The sequence below is a fragment of the Centroberyx gerrardi genome, chromosome 20 (genome assembly GCF_048128805.1).
Source record: "Centroberyx gerrardi isolate f3 chromosome 20, fCenGer3.hap1.cur.20231027, whole genome shotgun sequence".
Classification (NCBI taxonomy): domain Eukaryota; kingdom Metazoa; phylum Chordata; class Actinopteri; order Beryciformes; family Berycidae; genus Centroberyx; species Centroberyx gerrardi.
Window position 1 is genome coordinate 18247172 of NC_136016.1, and position 18274 is coordinate 18265445.

The 18274-nt window shown below is 40.9% G+C and overlaps 1 protein-coding gene and 1 non-coding gene across 3 annotated transcripts; both read right to left on the bottom strand.

Moving 5' to 3' along the window:
- Positions 1-1908: 1908 nt before the first annotated feature.
- LOC139932799 (vesicular glutamate transporter 1-like) lies at positions 1909-17738 on the bottom strand. 2 transcript variants are annotated; one of them, XM_071926698.2, is made up of 13 exons: positions 17677-17738; positions 11216-11468; positions 10061-10179; positions 9821-9935; positions 9508-9595; positions 9303-9389; positions 8519-8655; positions 7505-7654; positions 7153-7285; positions 6154-6264; positions 5750-5877; positions 4540-4609; positions 1909-4093 (listed from the first exon to the last, which is right to left on the bottom strand). In XM_071926698.2, exons 1-13 carry the CDS (start codon positions 17736-17738, stop codon positions 3804-3806), a joined length of 1743 nt encoding a protein of 580 aa, XP_071782799.1. In that variant the 3' UTR covers positions 1909-3803. The 2 variants fall into 2 exon arrangements, with proteins under 2 accessions (XP_071782799.1, XP_071782798.1); XM_071926697.2 differs by having other exon boundaries at positions 8513-8655.
- trnac-gca (transfer RNA cysteine (anticodon GCA)) lies at positions 8148-8219 on the bottom strand. The gene has a single exon. It is a non-coding gene; the product is annotated as a tRNA-Cys (tRNA).
- Positions 17739-18274: the final 536 nt, after the last annotated feature.

Genomic DNA, 18274 nt, shown 5'->3' on the forward strand with positions numbered 1-18274 from the left:
ACAATTGCACAGTTTTATACTGTTGTTTCAAAATCCCACATCACCACATGTTAATCTTGATCATTCATTCATCCACTTGCTTGTTCACTCACTCACTCAAACTAAAAACATTTAGCTTTTCCAAAGTGTGTGACTTCATTTCTAATTTTGTTTTTTTTAATGTACAGAGTTGCTTGACTGCTGTAACCATCAAGAATTGCTTTCAATAATGGTAAAAAAAATAATCAAATCAGCTTTTGTGCTCAGAAATAATTTTGTTTGCTTACATTTCCTATAAAAAATCTATAAATTTTCCAGAAAGTCAGTCCTGTCAGTCATACAGTGTATCTCACTTCAGCAGAGAAAGAGAATACTTTCATGATGTGATTGTGGTTTGTTTATATTTATTAGTATTTCCTTAGCAACATCCCGTGTCATTTTTATCACGAGTTGCCACACAAGAAATGTCACAAGATTGTACTTGTGAGATTCTACTTTTGCTAAAAATGTAAAAGCACTTTATTTTTCAGTATGTATGCCAATATGTTTAAGATATCATAGAGATGTTTAGTTTAGGTTTTTTTTTACGTGTTGAGATAAAGCATTTATATTTGAAATAAAGCATTTTATTTGCTGTTTTTATATTCTGTCTTGTACCATCACTCTAGCCACAAAGTTTAAATTGTGATGTGTGCCCTTCAGTATCCAACTAATCAGTGCCGAGGATTTTGACTAATCAATTCATAAAAGTTTGAGGATCATTACATACTCTACACACATATAATCTTTTAAATTGTTTGTAGCGCTGTGGAGAAAAAAACCCAAAATACAAGGTGGAGAAAAATGGATCTTTGAACATTTTTAGGTACAGGCAGGAAAAAGTTAAGTCAACATCCAGTAGGAGCTGAGAGCAAGACCATCATGGGACCATTAAGCTTTTCAGTGAAAACCATAATAATAGTTATTTTAGCTCTAGGATAGGCCTTTCAATGAAGAATACATTTACAAATAATGTAATTGAAGAATTAATAGCTTAAAATGTCACATTTTTTAAATTTCATTGCAGGATTTACAGACTGTTTTTATGTAGCTGCGGTCAGGGAGGAACCTCCATCATATCGGCAATGGATGACAATGACTGATGATTGTTTAATATATAAAAGCCTAACATTGGTCCAATATACCGATATTTCAGTCTAACCCTCCTGTCCTCCCTCCTTGCTGGTTCCTTCTGCCCCTTCCCTCTCTGTGTCCTTTGTCTTTCTCACAGAACAAAGCTATGAGAAGGTACAAAAAACATCGCCAAGTATATAGCATTGCAGTATTATCAGATGTCAGCAATGGATATCTCCCTTCCTCCCTCCCCTCTTGCTCTCTCGCTGGCAGATGGATGCAGGATAATCCCCCTGATTTTAGACAGTAGTAACAGAGGGCAGAGACAGACAGTGAGAGCCGATCCCTGTCCCTTAGCGCTTAGAACCGGTCGAGGGAAACCGGCGAGGCCCTTTTTTCAGGTCCCATCAAAATCTCTATTTCTCCTCCTCATTTCCTCTAGTGTAATATCTTTTAGCTCAGTGATCGATACGCTGCCCGGGGAGGAAGGGGAGCAGCAGTGTAACATGATGCCCGCTGTATCCAAAGTCCTATTAGTGTCTGAACCTTATGGGGACAGAAGAGGGGGAGAAGGGGAAAGTTGTCTCGCTCAGATCTGGAACCAGAGAAACCAGACCAAATGTCTAATACTCCACTCTAAAAATCTATTTGCAGTAAGATAATGTCTAAAAACAAACCAATATGAAACATTTTTTTGGGGGGGGGAATTGTGGGGAATTTCATAGAACTGCCGAGATTATCTGTACTCATTGTACTGGAGTAATCACCTCTAGGTTTTATTATACAATAATATTTTCCACATGTACATGATTTTTTTACATATACAATTTTAGTTGACAATCAAGAACAGAACAGTTAACAATAAAAGAAAAGCAACTGATAGATCAGTCTGAAAAAGTGGTGAAACAAAACAAAACAAAAAAATGACGAAAACAGTAAAAACCCTAACATTTAATATTCAGCCTTTCTTCGACTGTGAAGGAGACTAGCTACGGTTTCTGAATGTAATCCACTGGCTGAAACACTCTTCAGTCAAAGTGATGCTGTGCACCTCTCTACTTAACCCATGACCTAACACAGGGACTTTTCACCTTTAACTATAATACCTCACAACATCTACCAACAAAGATATTACTCATGTACAGTGAAATGGCATTATTGTGCCGTGAATTATCAGCCCTGTATTTTTTACTTAGCGTGTAAAAACGTCTTCACTTCAGTCGGTTGCACTACAAAGCAAAGCGAAGGATAGGAGAAGAGAAACTCCTCCTGTTAGTGAGATCGACGGCTCTTTAGCACTAACAAGCCTCATCATATTATTCATTATACCATGTTGAACTGTAATGTTGAAGTGTAATGCTTATTACTTGACTGGCACCACACAACAGTCCCGGCTCAGTGTTTTATTGCTTTGTCACTACAACAGAGACATGTGTTGGGTTTTTCTTTTACGTTTTTACGGTGTCAGCAAACTGCTTTACCTGAAAGAGAATATGCTGACACTTTGAAGGTGAATTGTTCGGACGCGACAGTAACATAACAACAGAACGACATTAACATCAAAACATACATCACATGTAAAGCAAATGGAACTGGAAAGATTCAGAAGTTGAATTTTGAGGAGAATGTCTTAAAAGTGGCTCTAAGCTAAGAAGCTAGTTTGACATGGGGTCATAATTTCAATTTTCATTTTTATTCCCCAGCATGTCAGTAGACAGGCAGACAGGTTAGAGGCCTAGTACATACAATATTGTTGCATGAGGAAATCAAAATGCTGAATCTAAAAAAACAAACAAAAAAAGAAAACACTCACTGTAAAGACTTAACAGAGAGCAGTGTAAATATAATTTGTTGGTCTTAACGGATCAGTGGATAAGCAAACCAATACTGCAGCGGAAAATACTTTGTTGTATTGGCACAAGTAAGATGCTTTTTCTTAAAAGTGTGCACATTATTAAGGAAGGAACTTGAGATTTTTTTTTAGCTTCACTGATTTTAGATAACAAGCTTTCATGTCGGCGCTGTCGGGTGAAAACCTCGCAACTCCAATTTTGGTGATTTTCATGTTTTAACTTCAGTTGAAGGATTACATGCTCTTCTATGGGTTGAGAAAATTCTACGACACTTAATGAAACCTTTTCAAAATCAATTAAATAAACTCAAAAATGCATGGTTGTCAAGCTAAAAACAAGGCCTTTTCTGTTTGGAGATGCAAGGTTTTCACCCGACAACAGCAATATGCATGTGACCAATGTGTGCCTACAGATTGGTAATCTTCAAAGATTTTGATATAAATGAGAGGCATACAAATGAAATCAAAATCCTGTCAGTTAATATCAGAATTTATACAGTTATTAAAATGAATAAACACACTATCAAAGAAAGCAACCAAACCAGGCCTAAAACAAACCCCTTCTCCACCAGAGAAATCAACAGGGAGGCTGTGGAGCCCTAAAATACTCTTACTGAGGTTGTCTGTCACACAAGGTACACAAGTGCAATCACACACAAACACACACTTTAGATTTACTTATGTCTCCTCCACCTCCTTGCACTTCCACTGTGCTGTGGTCGTTTTCATACAGTTCAATTAGAATAACGCGGTCAGACTCGCTGAACGCCGCTCCTTCCCCATCCCGTCTCAAATCCACACTCTGTGATCTACTGTTCCTGTCTTCCTACACTGCAGCTGATCTTCTTCTTTTTTTTTTTTATCTCTGCTCTCTGTCGTCCTCTCCTCCGTAAGGGTAGTTATTGGCTCCGGCCGGCTGGACGTACTCCTCAGTTTTGTCCCAGTCCGACACCCAGCCTCCTCCCATGCCTCCTCCCCCGTTGGGATCGGCTCCCTGGTTCATGGCTCCGTAGCCGCCGCCGCCGTCGCTCGTGCGGTACAGCTCCTCGGTCTCGTTTGCGAGCTCGTCCTCACCCAGAATGCCGCACTTCTCGTCGCTCATCTGCTCCGGCTCGGCCCAAGACTGCTTCTCTCCAGACGCAAAGATGCCTGCAGCAGAAACATCAGTCAGACTTTTGATCTTAACCTTTAAAGAATGACACTGACCGCTGACAACAATTCTACTGGAGGGAAAATCAACAAAACATAAGTTATGTAATATGTTTTCATCAGTCATTTAGTTTGTTTGCAGTGAGAACAATGCACAGATTTTTGAACATCTTCACACTAGAAATGCCAAGCCACACTTTTTGAACTGAACTGAAATATCTCAGCTTTCAAAATGTCCTTCCATGGCTTTTCCAACACCTGATATCTTTAGATTTTCAAAATTATACAAGGGAATAGTTGTTAGAATTATATTTTCCTCCTTCAACTGACAGTTTATTGGCCTCCTCCTAGAGCCCCAAAATCTTCAGACCTTTCTAGTGTTAATGCACTGATGGAAGGATGAGAGGAAACAGAAGAAGGAAGAAGGAAGAAGGGAATATACACACCGTAGAATATAACACCTCCGTAATGAACAAGCGAGGCGATGAGAAACACACCCTGCCACTCTTCCCGCGTCTATAGAGGGATAGAGAGAGAGAAAGAAAAAGAAAGAAAAGAGGAAGAGTGATTATTAGAGGAGGAGAGGGGCCATGTAAAAGAAAAGGTAAAAGATGAATGGGATTGAGAGAGAGACGACTAATACTTTTAGGGCGATTAATTGGAGTGAGGACAACTTTCCATGTGTATGTTTTGATTTTGGATTTAAACTCCAAAGTCAAGATAGTTTTGGGATATTCAGAGATTGTTTTTTCTTAGTAGACGTTTTATGAATGACTCATCAATAATGGATGTACAGTATATTGCAAGTGTTAATGCTAAGCCAATAAATCAGCCAAATCAAACCAATCAAGGTGTAGTTTGCATCTGTATTGTGATCTATAAATGTGTATAAACTCCGAAACTTAAAGAAAAATCTACTCTCAGATTACACTGTTATACATGTGTTGTAATTTACCTTTTTGTTTTACCCACTTTCCCTGAACCTGCTTTGTCTACTTCTTCTTCTACTTAATTTAGTGATTTTCTACCTTTCTCAGAATCCCTTCTGACAACCCAAAGAGAGCAGATGTGAACTTGTAGCTTTCAGCTGTGGGTTACACATGCAGGTGGAGAGAGCGATAGCGGTGGCATAGTAAGAGCAAGAGAGCATTTTTTTCAGTCGAGAAAAAGCCAGAGTCGTGCCCCTTACTCAAGAACGTAACATGTCTTGTGGCTGCATTGCATTCTGGTCTATTGAGGCTACAGCCAGTGGAGAAATTGGTCTCTCTCCTCTTCTATGACGGATTTCTCCCTGTATGATTGTTGAATGTCGGTGCAAAATGGCGAGACTAGAAAGAAGCTCTTGCTCTTTGATTCTGCTGAGTCTGATCATACTCCATTGTAGCTGCACTGGAAATATCTCAATGTGACGTCACCTTGTCTACTTTTGGACAGTTATCCAAGGGAAAAAGAAAAATACACCACCAAACAAACAAAAGGGACCCGTAAATACTTCACTAATGGCTGTTTCTAAACAGTGTCAAAGGATTTTAGGGTGGAATTTTCCCTTTACACTTCAATTTTGTTAAAAGATGTGTCATTCAACTCACTGGCGCTGTTGTAAATGGCACATTATGTTACTGTGCAGAATAACATGTATGCAGAATCAGTCCTCACCTTGTGCTTTGTCATGGATCCAACTATAAGAGGGCAGACCATGCCAGACAGAGTGCCGACGCCGTTGGAGATGCCCATAAGGATACTGGCGTAGCGCGGTGCAATATCCAGGTGGTTGACATTGAAACCTTATGAGGAAGGATATAGATAATAACAGCATTAGAATGATTCTTAAAATAGTTACACATCCAAAAGCCCGGCACAGTCTAATATTTGTGGCCAAACGTAAGAACCAAAAGCTATAAAGGAACAAGGAGAGCTCCTCTGCTGACTAGGAGCTTATGGGTGTTAATGAGAACTTTTTTGATCTGTCAAATGGATGAGAGAACCAAAGAGGTGTTTTAAACAGTAAGAAACAGAAAGTAAGGAGGAAATTGAGAAATATACTATAGTGACAGTCTCACCTGAAATGGCGAACCCGGAGAAACCCACAGCCAGGACCAGGAAGGTAATGGCAACACCTTTAGTGTGTGAGAAGCCCACCACCAGCAGCAGGGTCGCCTCCATCCCAAAGCCTGTCACACACACACACACACACACACACACAGAGTGAAATAATGATGAGGCAGAGGTTGAAAATAACAAAGAGGAAGAAACTTAAATAAGTTTCAGTACAAGAAGACAGTAAGTCAATGGAGGACATTCTTATTCCAGTCTTTCCTCTCTTTCTCTCTATAAGCTGCTGCTGAGAGCGGTGTGACCTGACGTTGACCCAACATCGACTCCATGCATGACGCAGCTTCTCACAAAGTGATATGTATACGCTTCCCCATTTCCCCCATCGCCCGCTTCTCTATCGATTTCTCTCTGTAGTTCAAAAATAGCCTACTGAGGCGGTGCTGCTGCTTTACAGTGAGTCATCATTTGCCTCATGCAGCAAATAGTTTCTCACCACAGCTAAATAAATACTGTAGTTGACCCCCATGATCTGCTAACGAGGAACCGCAGCAGAAGAACGAGAAAAGAACCAGCCTTCTGACAAAGACATGGGCACCTAGAAAAAGTCTTAAATCGTATTGAAATGACTGTAAAAATATCAAATAGTTTGAACTGAAAACTGACAGAAAGCACTGAGAAATCCATACAAACTGTTTTCACACAGCTGCCGTTGACAGCAGCTTGGTTGTGATTGTTGGGGTCACAGGAATTTTTTGACCTCAATGTTGGGTCATCTGCCAGAAAAGTTTGTGAACCATAAATTTTTAGTACTTAAATTCAACCATAACAGTTTCATGGTTTTAAAATACACTTTTGCTTTATTAGAAGGGAAAACAAATCCTAAATTAAGGTGATGTAATCCAGGTAATGTTTTTAAAGCCATCATAGGCATCAAACTAAGCTATAATCTCTGTATATTCAATGCATGTTTTCCCTTACTTCCCCTCTTTTTTGTCCTTTCTTACCTCCGCAGTTCATGAGTTTCCTGACGTTGGTGGTGGTCATGATTTGGTTGGAGCGGAGGTAGTCGGCAATCTGGCCCCCGATGGGCACGATGATGGTCATGACCAGGTGGGGAAGGGCGGAAACTATGCCCACCTAGATGAAGAGTAGATGGGTAGAAGAGAAAAACAATAATTATACGCAACAGATAAGAGAATAGACCGTTTATTTCTACACTTCTGGGGTTCGTCGACACACAAAGCCATCATACCAACATGCGACTGGAAGGCAGATTCCCTACTGTATGTACAGAAGTTTTTGTTCCTGGTACGGTGCATTACACATAACCTAAGGTCGATATCTAGGTTTTGTTACCTTGCTGATCTCAAATCCAAACACTTCCTCGAAGTACGCAGGCTGGCTGATGAGAAGCAAGTAGAATGTCCAGCTTCTGCAGAAATTCGCCACGATGATGGCGTATACCGGCATGGAGGTGAAGAAGGCCCTCCACGGTGTGTTGAATTTCTACAACAGGGAGATGCAAGAGTTAGACGTTTCAGTTCAAATCAGGGAAAAACAGAGAACAAAACCCTACGTCCAAATCAGGATCGTTCTGTTATTTCACAGATTTTGTCAAAAACCAGGGGCTGGTAACAGATATGGTTTGAGCCAACTTTCCCCATTTGAGATCTCCATTAAAAGCAAACAGGCATCATGACATTGTGGTCATGAAGAGGGAATCTGCTGGTGGTGAAAATGGATTAGTTCTGACAGTTAACAGTTTGTAAGAAACACTAAACTTTCTAAGACAGGTTCACTTGCTGGCAGCAGTTATTTGATGTAGCTTTCAGAACTCATAATAAAGATTGACTCCTCCTTAAAATTCATCCAGGCTAACTTTCTACTTATTGTTATTTTGCACTGTTTTTTTTTCCATTTCTAAGCTCTTTGTTCAAATCTATTAGTGATCATATCTTCTTTTATAGGATAAGTTAAGATTTCCCCCGTGGGGAAATTCAGGGGGCACCCAGATTTGAACTAGGGACCTCTTGATCTGCAGTCAAATGCTCTACCACTGAGCTATACCCCCTATACAAATGATACTGCATAAAAGAAAACAAAGACTAAACCATTACCAACTTGCTGTTTTGTCAACTCTAGTTAGACGCACAAAACATTAAACATTAGCATTACATTGTCCTTGTGTTTCCAGTGATGTTGCCAACTCCTCACATTCACTTGAAGGAAATGTAAATGGCAGGAAAATATTCATTTCCCACATCAATATTGGTAACTTCAACCAATATGACATGATATTGTATCTGTTTGTAATAGTTCATAGTTCAATCATCAAGTTGTAACCCAGGAAATCCATGGACTGACCGTTACTGGAGTGGAATTTAGGGTTGACTCGCCGATGCTTTCCTCGATGTATTTCCTCTCCTCCTCGGTGATGGTGGGATGGGCTGCCGGACTCTCGTAAGACACCAGGATCCAGAAGCAGTACCAGAGGACCCCGAAGCTGCCTGGGGGGACGAAGGGAGACAAGGATGGAAAGAGTCGGGGAGAGAAAAAGAGCATGGGATGTGTTAAAACTTGACGTAAGGACAAAAAGAACTTGCTGCACCTTCTCTATAGCTGCTGCCTGAGTACAGACTGTGATTAAGTGTTGAATGTATACATGCAGAGTGATAGGTATAGTCTTCTATTTCTCATATTTCTGGCCCTTTGGACTTTATGTAAGGTCTTCTGTCCTTGCAGTATCAGTGTGTGTCGGTAGTAGTTGTCTATATGACTATATGACCAATTATTGTGCATTTGTTGGCTAATAAAGTGATTCTGATAGTGTTTGGTTTGTGGTAAAGCCTGCTTTGCGTACATACTGACAGATTTCCTTCACATGAGTATAGTAGGTATCAACGTTTTGCTAATGTATTGATTGTTTTGAGCGAATTGATTACTATAAAATTCTGTCTCCACTTCATGTCCATTATGGCAATGAATGCATTTTTATTGTATTTCACGTTATGAAAAATCGTTGAATGTCTAGTGTTCTCGGTTATAGTTACGTCTAATAATCCTGGTTATGACAAACATAGTAAAATAAATATTCACTTTGATGATCAATCTCTGTTCAGTTTGAAGTTCAGTATAAGGGTCAAGGGTCACGTACCGTAGACGTAGAAGACTGATGACCATCCTGAGTACTGGACTAGGATTCCAGCTAACGGCATGGCGATCACAGCTCCAGCATAGGAACCTAGCATCCAGAGACACATAATGGATGTTAAAAAAGTTACAATATGTTTCCAAAGTGATTACAAACGTCCATCATTTAAAGCCAGAGAAAAACATGGGTAGGAATAAAATAAACTCACCACAGAAGGCTGTTGTGGCCAAGCGACTTCTTTCAAGAGGTGGTGCCCATTTTGCCCAGATACCATGACAGGCCGGATATGAAACACCCTGCAGGATAGGGAGTCACAGCAGAAAATTATGCCATGGATATGAAAAGTGTTAAAATTCATGGTATAACTACAGTGCACTAACTGACTTTAACTAAGGCCCTAGTTTACAACTTTAAATCCCTTTTAAGTATGAAACACGGCCAGATCAAGAGAGAGAAAACAGACAAACTACAATGTGTGAACTCTTCTATATAAAAGAAAGAAATAGAGCAGAGTCAAGCACCTCCACAAGTCCTTGGAATACCCTGACAATGATAACGCAGCCAAAGTGCATCCGCGCTGCACTAGGGATCAGCATGTTCAGGAAGGAGGTGGCCACTATAGCAAAGCCAAACACTCTGGAAGGGGAAGAGAGAGAGAGAGGAAAGTGACATTTGATATATACATATAAAAGCAGCTGCAATAATAAAAGAATAGTAATAAAGCAGCCCCTAGCATACGATGAACAGGGCAGTAATCTGACCTGTTTGCTGCAAACTTTTGACAGATGAACCCTCCTGGGATTTGGGTCACTATGTATCCCCAGAAGAAGGAGCCGTGGATCATTCCCACTGTTTCTGGATCCCAGTCAAACTGAGCTTTCTGTTGGGAGAGACAGGAAGACAAGTTATCAAGTCTAAAGAAGGATTGAGAACAAGGATGAGATTGTAAGTATTAGTATTTTATGGCTTCTATTCAAATGAACAAGCAAACAGCCACATTGCAATGTACAGAGACAATTTTATATCTAACACTGCATGCTGGTCATTAGACTTAAACTGGGATAACCAACCGTTAAGCTGGAGTCAGAACCATCACAACAACAGAGTTGATCTGATTGATCACTAGCCCCCTGAGGGCATATGGTAGCCCCTCTGACATAAACACCCATTGACCCATCACTCATATTCCTCACCTTGATCTCACAGAAAACCCACAGACCACATCACTTAGGCATGTCAGACCTCTAAACCCCATAGTAACCCTACTGACAAAAACAGACTGGCTGACAGAAACTTCATGGTGACCCAATCCTTTGCTTTCCTTGTTGTAAACATTCCCATTTGCAGCATCTGTCCCGGTAATAAATTTAATTTAATTTGTTGACACAAAACGGCGAGAGCCCAGAGGACCAATAGCATCAACAAATATTTAATAGCAACTCCACTGATGGGAATATTTACCCTCTGAAGACTGATATGATAATTGCAATAACCATTACACCGAGACTCTTGTGTAATAACTACACCTATGATTACATGGAGACATATGGTAAAGTCACTGTAATGAAAACTTAACTTCAAGAAACACTTTTTCGCCTCTCTCTCCTCTACCTTCCTTCGCTACTTTCAACTATTCTTGATACTATATTGTAAACACATTTTTATGGCTGGTTCTTATTCCTTTACCTAACACTTATCTAATTATAATGTTTATTATTTCTTTCTACTAGCTGCTGCTGACCTTTGCATTCCACATTATTGTCTGCTTTTCGGCTTAATTTACAGATTTGTGTTCTCAACTTTGAAATTTCAGCTCAATTTACAGTTGCTCTTATTGAAAATCACTCTGCAACATGTAACTGTAAATCTCACAAAAACACACGCACTCAGCCCTCACTCCTCTGCCCCCAACTCACCACTATGACCTCCTTGTTGTCTCTGAAGATGGTGTGGCTGTTGACCATGCTGACGATGGCCACGCCCAGGTTGCAGCGGATGCCGAAGGAGATGCAGAAGCCGAGGCCGGAGAGGATGGCGATGATGTAGCGCCTGGGCAGGCCGAAGCACGTGCAGTCCACCACCGGCATCTCCTTCTCCTCCACCAGCTCCGGCCGGCCCTCTGCCGACAGCTCGATGGTCTCGCCATTCTCCTGCTTCTTCTCGAGCGCTCTGGGAAGGAAGGGTCGGAAAAACTGAGGATGAGTGGATGTCATATGTAAATTACTGTCTGTGTGCGTCTGCTGTTTAGATTTCAGTCAGTTACGTTTCTGACTCTATACCAAAAAACTACACATATGCATTAAAGTGTGTTTAAGAGAAGATGCAAAGTAATTCATTTTAAAGATGGGGATTCCAATGATTATCTGCCAAAAAAACAAAGTTCCCTTTTGAAGCGTTTAATGTTTTTATATCCCAAGTCTTTGTCATTCTCATCTGTCAACTTGTGGCAGTTTGACTTGATTGCCTGTTGTGTCAGTCAGGTTGAAGCCTGACAAAGTTAAATCAGTCAAAATTGTTATAATTACATGTCAAACCCACACCTACACAAGAAACCAAAAGATTCAACTCATGCACTCTTGCAACACTGTATAACAACCCTTTACCAATCAAATATAGTTTAATCACCACAATGAAAACCTTTTACAAACCACACAACAACAAACTTTTCAGTGCAAAATCAATCATATTGAAGATCATAAAGAATCAGTGTAGATGGGTGTGTGTGTGTGTGTGTATGTGTGTTCAAGCCAACAAAACAGATAAATACGTAAATCAGTAAATCTGTAAAATCTGTAAATCTCACAGTTCAGTATAACAAAATAATATAATTCTCAACATTTCAGTTCAAGAATAGTTCATAGTTCAAAGAAAGAATTAATCCAACATTTATTAAACCATCAAAAAGCTTCAGTTTACGCACAGCTTTCTTTACTGTAGTTTTCGTTCAGTAATCAGTCTGGGTTTTCCAAACTGCGGCTGCCACAGTGAAAAAGATTCATGCTCTGAAGGTCTTGCAGACTGAGAGCTTGGCTTAATAAATGTAAATTGCATGGATCTAACTGTGCTGAAGATCTTTTTCACTGTGGATTCGACTGGTATCTCCAGCGCCTTAGCAAAGACACTCGACACACTCTTCTATCAACTCCAAACACAAAACCTACCAGCTTTCTGACATAACCTTGACTCATCCTGTCCGAGAAAGGTGTTTCCTCTTGGGTGTGTTTTTTGTATTGCAGCCATGTCTCTCCTGACAGACCTGGCTGACAGTGAGCAGTGCAGTGTGACTAAAAGATACAGTGATTACAGAAGCGTCTCTCATCCTGGCACATCCATGCCCCTCTTCTCTGTCCAAACAAGCTTCATCACTGCTGTCTCTTACCCTGTTCATGTGGCTTGCTGAGAAACCCTGACCTCTGCCAGCCTGCAGTCTAAGAAGCATCAAATATGTATCTAACCGCAGCGGATCATCCATTAAACATGACGTGCTGTGCTGAGTTCACACACCAGACTGAACCTGCACTGGCAAAGAGCCCCTTTCATATCACAGCTTTATACCATACGGATATACAGTATGTTTATGTTTAGGAGTTAAAAATCCCAACTGGCTTCCACTGGTGAAGATAATTTCCTCTCAGTGTCAAGTGATACCAATATTACAAAATGCTTGCGTTTGAGGAATCACATTGTTCAACACAGTCCTGCATGTTTGAGCCATAATACAACAGCCAATAGTGCAGAGCATGGATAAACCTCGGATTGCATTTCCGTGCCATGCAGATTTTTTGAAAGATTATTTTTAGGGGATTTTATGCTTTATTTGACAGCAGAGAGTGGAGAGAGACAGGAGAGATGGGGATGACATGCCACAACGCTGTGTCACATTACATAGCATGTGCCACGGTGCCCATTTTGAATGTTTGTCTACCTGGAAGAGCCCAGCTATGTCCTATGTCAGGAATCTGACAGACATTTATCATTTACAGATTCCCCAGTGAAAGCATCTTAGAAACAAAAGGATCTCAAGAGCCCAGAGGGACATAGGTTCACATTTTAAGGTAATATATTTGGCCAACTATTGCTAGCTACTGGAATTTAGCCTAGGTAACTAGCTAGTAAGCTAACTAAATTCAAACAGTCATTGTAGTTACATGTTCCTGAGAGTGCTAACTAATTTGATAACTATCTCTGAAGTCCTCAATTATGTGCTAAAATAAGAGTAGTTTTATGTGCCAATCTTCAAGGTAGCATTTCCCACCCAGTGTGTGACGTAAATTCAAAATGGCTGCCATGTGAATAAGGTCAATGCCTATTATTCTGTAAATGCTGGATGCAAGAAAACTGTTCAGGGAATGTAACAGGTTCGAAAGCAAAGAAATGTGTCTCTGACTGTGACACAAGACTTATTCATGTGGTTGTGGTCATCAGTATGCGCAGTCTTGATGAGTAGAAGGTAAATAATAATTTCAATGATTTTTTTTCCTCCCTCTTTGTTCAGTTTGTTTCCTTATATGTGTATTTATCCTTCTGTTGTGTTTTCCCTGTTCACTTTTCTGCAAAAACATATTGCAAGGATATGAACAAATGCCATATATATAAGTGGACACTGACATATGAATTTATGCAATAAAGGTATAATAAAGAGCCTTATGCACGTTGTATCCTAAGTACATATAGTCCAAGTAGAGCGTAGCCTAACCAATTTATTCTCCTGTATACTCAAAACACAAAACCTGACATTTCTGAAACACCAGGAGAAGAAGACGCACCAACCAACCGATCACCAAAGCATGCGGCAAGAATCTCTATGCAATCTCTATGTCATTGCAGCTCACTGGTGGCAAAAGGTCTAGTTCCTGTGGCGGCTTGAGAAATGACAGGGATCATAACATATCTAGTAACAGAAAGACTCTGCAGAAGGACTTTGTGTTCCTGCCAACAAACCTGCACAGTGCAGTCAGCTAAAACCTAACAGTAAGCAGACAGCACGCTCTCAATAGGGAATAACAGCAACATGATTACAAAGCGCACAGCACACGCCAGATTAGTTAAGCAGCGGTTCGAACGGTCTTTGACATTGATCAAGTATTAATGATTCTCAATGTTGAATTATTAATATCTCTGGCTCTCTCTCAGACTATTTTTGTCTGCGTGGGCCTCTCTCTCTCTCTTCGTTCTTCCTGTCTCCCATTCATCTTTAACCCTGCCTTTCAACCACCATCAATTCCCCCGACTCTCACATAGTCTCACACACAATTCACAACATTTTTTTTTTCGTCTTTACACCAATTTCTTTCTCTTTGCGTCTCAGCATGGAGAGAATCAGTTGTATTTTCCATAACTGCACGAAAATGTATCCATAGAAGATGTCTCTTATTGGCAGATTTTTTTTTCTACCACATCTCTGCTGCCATGACTCTTCATGACTGACTTCAGGTTGACTTTGTCTGACCCTGAGTTACAGAATATCCCCTGTAATCCCTAGCAGTTATCTGACCCTCTCCCTTTGGCTCTCGTCACACCATGAAGTCCTGTCTGTGCAGTAATTTGGGTCAATATGAACAATATGAATATGCAAATCTAGATGAAGTGCGGGAAGGCTGGATCCATACCGCTGCTCCGCTCAGGGAGTATTCCTGGTTCTCTCTCCAACTTAATCTCTTAATTCATGCACCAAGGACAAGAGTGAGGACAGTTCAGCAGCACAGTTCAGAGTTCAATCAACAGCTTGGAGTCATCGACTGGATAAGAGAGAGACAAAGAACTGGTGTAGATTGTTACCAAAGTTGAAAAACTCTTAATGATGCTCAGCATAACCTAACATTGAATTAGATCTAGAAGAAGCATATCAGCAATGGCCATCAAACTCAACTGTGGGATCATCTGCACCAGTGGAATACAATAAATTGAATCAAAAGTAATTAAATTAGCAAAGAGTCCAGATTTCTACCAGGAGAGACAGTTTCAAACTGTGAGTGTGGGCAAAGGTCAAGGATTCAGGAGTGAAATCCCCAAAGCACAGACAGGACAAGCACTCCACTTATATTCGATGGTTGAATGGCAGAAGACTGTCACAGATCAATGGAAGCATGTTGTCCTTCATGTCAATTAAATTTCGTCTCATCACATAACTGTAACTGACCACCGGCTACTGTGATGGACACAAACTGAACAACTGAAGTTTACATTACTTTATGACTAACATATTACACTGGATGGCTGAAATAAAATGTTGTTTACATTTTGAATAGAATTGCCTATTGCAGAATAGAATAGAATAGTACTGAAAGGAATAGAATAGAATAGAATCAAACAGAGCTGAATAGCATAGAATGGAATAGAATAGAATAGAAAGGAATAGAATAGAAAGGAATAGACAAGACTTGAACAGAACAGAGTAGAATAGAATCCCACAGAACTGAATAAAATAGAATAGAATTGAATCAAACAGAACTGAATAGAATAGAACAAAAGAAAAGAACTGAATAGAATAAAATAGAATCAAACAGAACTGAATAGAATAGAATAGAACAAAAGAAAAGAAAATAACACAATAATATAGAATAGAATAGAAAATAACAGAATAGAATAGAAAAAAGAATAGAATAGAATAGAATAGAATAGAACAGAGACAGTAGGCTTTAGTGGAGCTCAGTGTGTAACAGACAGGTGTCTATCTGGCTGAGCAGAGCTCGCGTGCAGCGGAACAGGACACGTCGCCGGTCAGCGCGCATTACGCACGGCAGGCCCGCCCGGCTCCGCTGCAGCAAGGCACCACGGGAGCAGCAGCTCCTCTCCTCACCTCAGAGCATGTGCTCGAAGGAATGAAAGCTTACCGGTCTGTGTGCCGCGGGGAGAGTAATCCTGGGTGTAAGTGCCCTGGGGGGAAGGGACGATGACGAGCTACCGGGCCCGGAGAGGTAGGCTACTTACCGGGAGGGAGGGAGAGGGAGAGGTGGCCAAGGTGGACGGCCTGCAGGGATTTACGTGGGCCGACAGCTTGGACGAGGAGAGGGCTATTTCGGGAGAGGATTTATGTGTTTAGACGCTACTTCAAATCCCGAGAGAAAGAAAGGGAGTCCACAAACATCTTCTCGCGCTCAGATATCCATCACTGCGTGTATATTTAGGCCAGACTCCACACAACCAGACTCTTTTAGGGTTTTTTTCCCCTCCAGTTATAGGAAGATGTGTCACGCAGCTTTGCAGGACATTCCCGATACAGCAGGTTCTAGTGGGTTTAATTTTATTAAATCACACGAATTCTTTGCTCAGGTGTCTCTATCCTTGTTGGTCCCAAAAGCACGTCACGTTTCTGGAAAGTGGTTTAGTTCTAGTTTTTTTGGTTTTACAGCCTAGATTCCTCAGCCCATAATAATATTTTTGATGTCCCAGGCATCCTAAAATAGCTGCAAAAGCCTTGTTTTTCATTTTTGATATTCCTGTAATCAAAAGGTGAAACATATCAGATAGTGAGGTTTGATGAAAGTCTAAGTCTTCTTAAGCTTGTAGTCTCAATGACAGGAGTGACAGAGTAGCAGAAGGCCTGCTGCAGCTCTCCATCAGGCCCAGTAGGCTGACAGTCACTTCACAGGCCCAGTTCACACTCTTCAACACGCACTCGGTGTCTTTTGAGAAACTATGGGCAGACTATCAAGCATGCTTATTTATATTTCAGTGTCTGTATGGTAGAAACTGAAACACACTATACTTGATTGACCAGCCATTCTGTGTCTTCCATACAGAGACTGGAATACATAAAACTAAGAGAAGGCCTTTCTGTTATTTGACCACACGACGACACAGCAGAAACTGGGCAGAAGGCCTGGGCGAAATCAATCCAGCTATCGATCTACTGCTTCATCTCACATTGAAAAAACAGTTATGGCCTACAATGAAACTTGAATCTTTATATTTGCTCTTCAGTGACACAGCAGGCTAATTCACTAATCATTGCGTGCGAAAATAGGTGGAAATAGACATTGGTGATTGGTGCATTAAGGTTTCATAGAATTTGTGCGCTCAAAGAAAAGGTTTGTAACTTTTTGACTGTTACTCATTGACAGGTTTTACTGCCTGTTTCGTTCAATTAAAATGAAGCGCTAAATTCAGCAGCCTGTAAGGAGAGACAGATGTTGTGCCAGGTCATCCAACCTCAGTAACTAATCCAGGCCCCTGGACATCTTGATCTTCAAAGGAGTAGCCTAGTTTGCTTCCCCCTTTTTATTTTTAAAGAAATGCTTAAAATCAAGTTTCAGCATGCAGAATGACTCTAGTCCTCTAACTTCACTACAGAACATGAACTTTCTCTTTAGCAGAGAAAGAGAGTTTCAGGGGAACATTTTCTAGTCATAATATGTTCCAGAGTTGTTTTACATACCCGTATATTTTCCCGAGAGTCCTGGCTGCCACGACCTTAAACCTGTCCGACCGGATCTCCATCCTCACGACTCCAGGATCCGACCAATTTACAGTCCTTGCGCGCTCCCGACTGAGCGCGCAGCCTTCGCCTCTACTCCCTCCGCCTTGTGCTTCTCACTCACACATAAAACTTGTTTTTTTTTTTACTTTATAACCAAATGCCTCACGCGCCGGTTCCTTCTTAGCAAAATTTGTAGCAAGTGACAGTGATTGTCCAGCGATTCACCTCCGATGTTAACCATAAATAAATCCGGCCTCAACTACCTCTATATAAAATAAACGAATCAAACATTGTCACGAAAATGCAGCCTCCCTATTTTTTTTTTTTTTCCAGAAGATGAGAGTCCAAAGCAACTTCTTCACAGTCTCGGGTGTCCGTTAAGGTTCAAGGAGTGCTCGAGACAACTTCCGACAGGATTCATGGTCAAACGGTGTCTCTGGCCGCGGTCCTGAAACCAGATTACTGCTCCTGTGCGTTAATCTCTCCAAGTGCGAGTAGTGAGCCGCATGTCACTTCCTACCCCGCAGCCCGGCGTTTTAAGCGGTGGCTGTTCAGG

What these genes read in the sequence shown, in the direction of transcription:
- LOC139932799 (XM_071926697.2), bottom strand. Translation starts at nt 17,738, where the DNA reads ATGGAGATCCGGTCGGACAGGTTTAAGGTCGTGGCAGCCAGGACTCTC. An exon ending in GGCCACAACAGCCTTCTGTG is followed by an intron (nt 9,390 to 9,507) that starts GTGAGTTTATTT and finishes TCTGGATGCTAG; the next exon opens with GTTCCTATGCTGGAGCTGTG. An exon ending in ATCAGTCTTCTACGTCTACG is followed by an intron (nt 8,656 to 9,302) that starts GTACGTGACCCT and finishes TCGTCCCCCCAG; the next exon opens with GCAGCTTCGGGGTCCTCTGG.